Source organism: Macadamia integrifolia, chromosome 12, assembly GCF_013358625.1.
Source record: "Macadamia integrifolia cultivar HAES 741 chromosome 12, SCU_Mint_v3, whole genome shotgun sequence".
Classification (NCBI taxonomy): domain Eukaryota; kingdom Viridiplantae; phylum Streptophyta; class Magnoliopsida; order Proteales; family Proteaceae; genus Macadamia; species Macadamia integrifolia.
Genome location: NC_056568.1, coordinates 10388722 through 10396359, shown reverse-complemented (window position 1 = coordinate 10396359; position 7638 = coordinate 10388722). Strand labels below are relative to the sequence as shown.

Below are 7638 nucleotides of genomic sequence, written 5' to 3'. Positions count from 1 at the left end.
TAGGCTAGTCCAAGTGGTTGTGACAGGTACTAGGCCCAGTCCATCTAGTCCATGGATAGATTTCAGGTCGAAGACTAAGCATGTCACAAGGCTGTGACCACCCTGGCTCATCTCCAACCCAACCCAATGTAAAATAATCATGCCTGGCCCGGATTATGTGTTGGACTGGTATAGATTTATATCAGAATTCTATAAGGGATAATCTAAAATGATGCAGTAAAGAATGAAAAACGCAAACAAAGCACACTATCGAGCACAACAATTTACATGGTTCGGCATGATTCTTTAATTCCACATGAGATGAGATCTGCTTTACTATCAATGGAGAATAGGGTTATAGCACTTGTTTTCACATCTCTCTTAAATTACTTAGAGAGAGAATCTTCACTACAAATATATAATGAAACACTATACAGGTGGACAATGGAAGAGTGTTTATGTGTTTGTGTGGATATATGGGGTCGTTAATTTGAACGGTCAAGGTAGTTAAAAGAATTGGGCATTATGGGTGGAAGTAGAAATGAGCTCGGTTATTGCCACGCATCACTTTTGGCAAATTAGAGGGAACCCATTTAATACTTCATTATTTGGGCCACCATATCAGTATTAGCTGAGACCGATACTGACACGAATATTGATACCAATACTGGTAACAATGGTTGCATGCACTATACACTTCAGTTATGGGTTGTAATATATCAACCCAAACTAGTAAAGAACATAGTAAATTCGCGTATTATATGTGGTTAGCACTAAGATTTCGGGCACCGACTCTCAAGTTCAAAATCCTTGAAGCTCGTTCAGAGTATAAGCTTAAGTTGCATGAGCCTGGGCCGAGAGAGTCGCTAAAGTTGGCCAGGCTAGACCTTCTTCAGAGAGATCTCTGCAGCCCAAACAGACTTAAAACCTTATCAGGCACTGGGCGAAACCTCATTCGATCTGTTTTGGCCCATTTCAGTCCTCTTGTTCAAACTGTGAAGGAAAGCTAAATGTTTTCAGTTACAGGATATCTATCAACATACACATATGTTTGAAACACCGGTGATTAATCACAAAATTCCTTCAAGCTTTCACAACAATTGAGATTTTGATGGTTCAGACCATCCAAAATTCCAAAGTTGAAAGGTTACAAGACTCATTTTCTTTATCCTCTCTGATAAATTAATATACACTATTCTCAAAGGTCTTCTCTTTTCCCTGAAATTTGAGTGGCTATGAGAATTGGGTGAAAAAGCTAAGAAAAGCTTTTTGTGGTTGTAGTCCTCTGAGAAAATTCTCACAAGTTTCTCACTCCCTCTGGCAAGAAAGCATGGACAGAACCACGGTGGGGAGTTGGGAGTTGCGATATATCATGTGGACTCTACCCGTTCGCACTATCCAAACTACCTTGTGCACTTTGCCTCCTTTTTTCTCGCCAGTTCTCTCCCCACATTTTGGCCTCTGCGACTGCTCTTTCTCTATCCAAATCCCTGTTTAACATTCTTGCTGTTTCCCTTGGTGAGTCATCCTTCTCTGATCCCTCGAAGTCCCACTTGCGTCCAGACCCTCCCCCATCATCACTCTTGGTAACTCTTCCACCTCTCTCATCCCTGTCCACCCCACCTCTGTTTCTTCTCTCATCTCCACTACCTCTGTTGTTATGAGCAAGAGGTGCATTGGGGTCATATGTGTGGGATGCCAAGTAGGACAGGGCAGTGACCACATCACCGATGAGCGGGCGGGTAGCAGCCTGTTCTTGGATACACATCGATGCCACAGCAAGTGCCTGGTAAAGCCCACGCATTGGATATCGACCTTGTAATTGAGGATCTACCAGTTTTGATAACTTCCGGCGGTCATTGAACAAGGGGCGTGCCTGCAAGGACATAAACCTGTCAGAGCTTGGTAGCACTAAACTACGGTGGATAATCAAAGGAGTTCTTAAATGTACACAACAGAGAGGTTCAGATTCAGAAAGGGAAGAAGAGATATCACCCCCTCAAAATTTAGGAGCTCAAGCAGTTAAATTTCATCTAGTAAATCCAAATATTTCTGTCTTGAGGTAACGTTCAGTGTAAGTGTTGACCAGGTCTAACAACAAACAAAAGGTACATTCCTTAAACGTGCAAAGGATCAGGGGCATCCATTTAATACACGTATTTAACTCTGCCTATACAAAACAAGTTGCACAAGCATACTTTTGGCAAAGAAGGTTAATCTACAAGGAATGTAGCATCAAAAACATGGTTTTCACAGTGAACGCACTATGCATTACCACAATAGGTGAATATGTCCACAAGGCCAATTGTGCCATGATTTCCACTCACACAAGAAATGTAATTCAAGAAGATAAATAAATCAAATAATTATACGAGTTGTACCACCACAGAAAAAATTGTTATCAATGGATTAATTGAAGAGCATAAAAATCATTGTATCAACAATCAGTTTATATGTTGGGTAAAAGGGATAGGACATTCTGAAGCAAAAGTCACCTTAACGAGTGGAGACTTTTTCCTGGTAAGTACAGTAAAAGCTTCTGTGACCAATGAAGGAAAAAAAAAGAAATTTTAGCTCTAGGAGAGCGACTAGTCATCTTTGGTGGAATATCACTCGGAATGGCACTTAGCAAGTTTTAGCCCATTTTACCACCACATGCTGTACGAGATATAACACTAATATTTGCAGACTCTAACTAAGGATGGCAAAGGAACAGCCAACCACTAAATCAGCTAAAACTTTTCTTCCTTCATAACAAGGAGACTGATCAACTGAGGTTCCAGCTTAGGAGCCAAAATCCAATCCATGTATTTCAGTATTCCTTTTCCCCCAATAGAACAAGGCCAAATTGACAGATATTTAGAGCATCATGTACAATAGATGCAGTGCATACATAGTGGTGGTACCTGCAACACAAAGAGGATGGAACCAACAAACAAACAGGCATGACACACAGGATAGTCTGCCACTAGTCAAGCCAGTCATTGCAACCATCTGATCTATGGACCCTACTCTTAACCACAATTCCCCATTCAATTTCGTTGTTTCCTTTGTAAATATTAAAATCAGACATCAGTTCAAGATCTAACCAGGGAAAAATAGAACCCAAGTTTTGGCAATTCTATAATATTGTTATCAGTGGCTTACCCATGCGATAAGATTCTGTTCTCCATGAGCTCGGGTACTATCAATTGCTTTACGTCCAGTAATCAACTCCAAGAAGACTACCCCAAAACTGTAGACATCAGACTTCACTGTCAGTTGTCCAGTCATGGCATACTCAGGAGCACAATAACCGTAAGTGCCCATGACCCTGGTGGAGACATGTGACTTGTCCCCAACCGGACCAAGCTTTGCAAGCCCAAAATCAGAAAGCTTCGGCTGGAACCCTTCATCCAATAATATATTGGATGATTTGAAGTCCCTGTAGATAACAGGAGGATTTGCTTTGTCATGCAGGTATTCCAAACCTTTAGCTGCACCAGCTGCAATCTTCATTCTCTTGTTCCAGTCAAGTGGTTCTTTATCAGGTGGAAGATCTGCACAAAGACACCATTTGATCACTAACTATTAGACCATAAGAAATTATCATCTTGCCAAGCAAGAAAAGATAGAAACTGACAGATGTAAAATAATAGATAGAATACCTTTCAAACCATGACACGAGAAATAGAACATCTCTTACCAGTTTATGTCAGAAAAAAAAAAAAAGCAACAAACAAAATGAAGGTTCCGGTTTTGCGTAAACGGTCGTCGTGTACAGCGCTTCGGCCCTTTGTTCAGTAGGGAGCAGAAATGGTATTGCACACCCTCCCCTCTCTCCCCCATCCAATGACTGAAGCAATGGTCGTGTATATACACAAACGGATATGCACAAAACCTTTCGCCAACTCTAAGAATAAACATGTAAAACTTAAATTTTCGTATGGAACAAAAAATTAAATGATCAGATACAGAGGCCATTCTACTCAGGAAGTTTTCATTTTTCCAATTCCTAAAGTTATTGAGCGAAGTAGTTGAGAAAATGAATCTGATTTTTCATCCCTATACCCACACACAAAGCGAGGCCACGGTGGTCAAAATTAAGTTTCCCTACCCACACACTGATTTCTCACAAAAGGAGCAAGTCTGAGCTGTCTTAAAAAAAAACCTTGCATCAACAAATTCCAGATTTGATACCCATAAAGTTTAAGATAACTATGTTTACATTTGGTCACCAGAAAGTTTAAGATACCCCAACAAACTCTCAGGTAACCCCCTCTCACTTAACACATAAGAAAGGTAGCCACTATAATATTTTGACTTGGAAATGAAGTATAAATAATGCAGGGATTCTAATTTAAGTATGCCTACAATGGATTAACAATCAATGTAGCATCACAAGTATATAATTTCCGCGGTGTTTCAATGATTATAAGTTTATAACTACTTTGAAACAAAACAAGCAAAGATGAGATAAAAAGGAAAAAAGAAAATTACAAAACTTGAGAAGAATCTATTTTGACATGATGAATATGAGATAACTGCAATTAGATCCAACTAATTCTTCTTCTTCTTCTTCTTCTTCTTCTTCTTCTTCTTCTTCTTCTTCTTCTTCTGTGTGTGTGTGTGTGTGTGGGAGTGACGAACACAACAAACGCGCGCGCGTGCACACACACACACTAGATGTGGAAGGATTATAAGAATTTTTAGGAAAAGAATGAAAACAATAACATGTTTTAAGCCTTTTTATTTCTTAAGCATTTACTACTCATATCATGTTGTGTCAATATGGGCACAACTGAATCTTTTGATATCATTCAATGATAAGAGCGACTACTTGCAAAGAAATATTTGAGTTCCCACTTAAAATAGTATATATTCAGATAGTTAAAATCTTATCCAGAAATAGCCAACCCCAAGTAGTGTGGCTAAGGCTTTTGACATAGCCATGATAATGAGCATTTAATGCCCGCTCCACTTTCTCCCTATTCCAACATCTTTCTAAAGCAATGGTTCTTTTTGCAATCTTTCCAAGGCATTTCCAAGGCTGCATTCCAACGGCTCTTTTTCCAAACCCTATATAAATGTATCTTTTGGCTTGAAGAGTAGAGTTCATGTATAGTGTGCCATGAAGAGCCCCCATTGTGAGCTTGAGGTCCTCTAGTGGTAAGTGAGTCTCACACTTAGGTCGATTGAGTCCCCAAGAGACCCAAAGTTAAGTGCTCATCTTTGACCCTTGTTATCTTGCACTTTTTATCCTTTTCTATCTTATTAGTATTCTCCTTTTTATGAGTTGCATCAACTTGGTATCAGAGAAAATTCTGATTCTTGTGGCAAGCAAGTCTACATAGTCAATAAGCATACTCAACAATGAAAAAAACATGGCCAACAATTGAATCCCCACTCTAGTCACCGTTAAAACTTGAGGACAAGTGTAGAAACGCAACCCTAAAAAGATGCAGAAGATAATGGAAAAACAAGAACAAGCAATGCACACAGATTTACGAGGTTCGGCAAGATTGCCTATGTCCCTAGTGAGATGAGATCCTGCTTCACTATCAATGGAGAATAGGATTACAGTGCTCATCCCTCACACCTCTCAGTATTGCTTGCATTACAGAGGAAGAAACCCCCGCTACAAATATATATCGAAAAAACACTAATCCAGAAAGTACACAATTGCCCTCAAATAAAAAATTTGAGGTGTGAGGTGCTGCACCAGTACTCCCTGAATTAAACTCTGACGGAATACAAGACATCATACACTAACAAATTCTTTCAAAGCAGGGGAAAATGATATCGTCATGATGATGAGCATTTAATGCCCACTCCACTTTCTCACACTCTTCCAACATCTTTCTCAAGCAATGGTTCTCTTTTAAAAACGCATCTTTCCAAGGCATCTCAAATGGCTACATTTCAACAGCTCTTAACAGCTACATTCCAATTGCTATTTTCCAACAGTTATATTTCAACAGCTCTTTTTCCTTTTCCCTATATATATACATCTCATATATATATATATATATATATATATATATATATATCAACAGCTCTTTTTCCTCTTCCCTATATACATAAGTGGTCCTCTCTGACCCTTGTTATCATGTATTTTTCTTCATTTTCTATTTTATTAGTATTTTCCACTATTTTAAGCTGCATCAGCTTTGAGTTGAGCATCTTTCACTCACTCTCAAAACAATACCCCTGCTATTCAGATGTTTTTATTTACCTCCCCTCTATGGCCTCCTCGGAACATTTAAAGGAACTTCTGAAATCCTTATATGAAGATTACAGACTGAATGAAGGAAAAAACAAAAAGGAAAAAACAAAAAGGAAAAAGAAAGAAAAACCAACATGGCACAGGAATATGTCAATAACAATAAAATATGTTGATAAATGATGAAGGAAAGAAACAAAAGAATGCAGGATCTAGACCAGGGGAAAAAGGACAAGCATTTCATAGCCACAGAAATAGAAACATGCTAAACTGTCTCATACTATAAACCTTATCCAGAATTAGCCAACCCCAGGTAGTAAGAATGAGGCTTTGAGTTTTGAGTATCTTCTCACCTTGATCTAAAACAATGTCCCCACTATTAAAGTTCTTATTCACCTTCCCTAATTTTCATCTACCTGAAGAAATTTCCCTGAATCCTCTTCTGAGAATCACAGACTGGAAGAGAAAGAAAAAAAACCAACCTAGCGCAGGAATATGTCCAAGAACCATAAATGTTGATAGATGGTGAACGAAAGAAACAAAATAATGTAGGATTTAAAGGGAAAAGGAAAGATTATTTTCAACTAATTTATTAGTAGTATATTAACAGTTGTGACCATTTAGTTAGTGCTAAGGTATGTTCAGACTGTTCCAACTCCTAGAAACAAAACTACGCTCACACTCAAGCCCATGTAATATTGATTGTGGAAGCCCCAAACCCATCCGTGGTTCCTATAGCCACAGTCCAAGATGTGCTCTATCACACAACTATCTTTATTTTATTTGTGTAAAAGTCCTACAGGTGTATTTAGAACATGTAACCATCTTTTGATTGCCCCTTGTCTAATTCCCAAAAGTTCAAGGGTTATAAAAAAAAAAATGATTTCAAAATAATTTGAATGTGACTTGCATGTCATTCTCAAGAGTTGCCATTGTCCCACACACTTTTCGAGTACACATGTGAAATAACAGGATTTTACCCTCACTGAAATAAAAGGTATGCTATACCAAGAGGGCATGAAAATAAGGTTACAAATTATTTGACCCCTTAAGGGGTGTCAATAAGAAAATCCCTTCTTTATAATACAACAAAACGTATAAAAAACTAAATATCAGTCAGATATATTAACTAATAACATTTTTATCCCTTGATGTTATTAGTCATTAAAGGACCGGTGATAGGAGGAACAAAGAGGCCAGTTTGCAAAATAAATCACTAGGCAAACAAGATGTTTAAGACTCAAATGGTAGAACCTTGATTACAGTTGAATCCAAGATTTTATAGTCTATATAATGTCTATGCACAACAACTTGTATTTGAGAATATCAAATTATAAAAAGATCCAAACCAAATCTACAATCCAATTATAGTTTATTTCAATAAGAATTTTACAGTGAAGACAAATATAGCAAAAGAAATACACTCCATCCCCCCCCCCCCAAAAAAAAAAAAAAAA

General features: G+C 38.1%; 1 protein-coding gene across 1 annotated transcript in view; it reads right to left on the bottom strand.

Moving 5' to 3' along the window:
* Positions 1-1045: 1045 nt before the first annotated feature.
* LOC122058262 (serine/threonine-protein kinase PBS1-like) overlaps positions 1046-7638 on the bottom strand; it is an 8856-nt gene continuing 2263 nt past the window's right edge. The window contains exons 4-5 of the mRNA XM_042620871.1: positions 3127-3518; positions 1046-1855 (exon numbers count right to left, since the gene is read on the bottom strand). Of these exons, the coding sequence (XP_042476805.1) occupies positions 1361-1855; positions 3127-3518 (887 nt within the window). The 3' untranslated portion in view covers positions 1046-1360. The remainder of the gene's footprint in view (positions 1856-3126; positions 3519-7638) is intronic.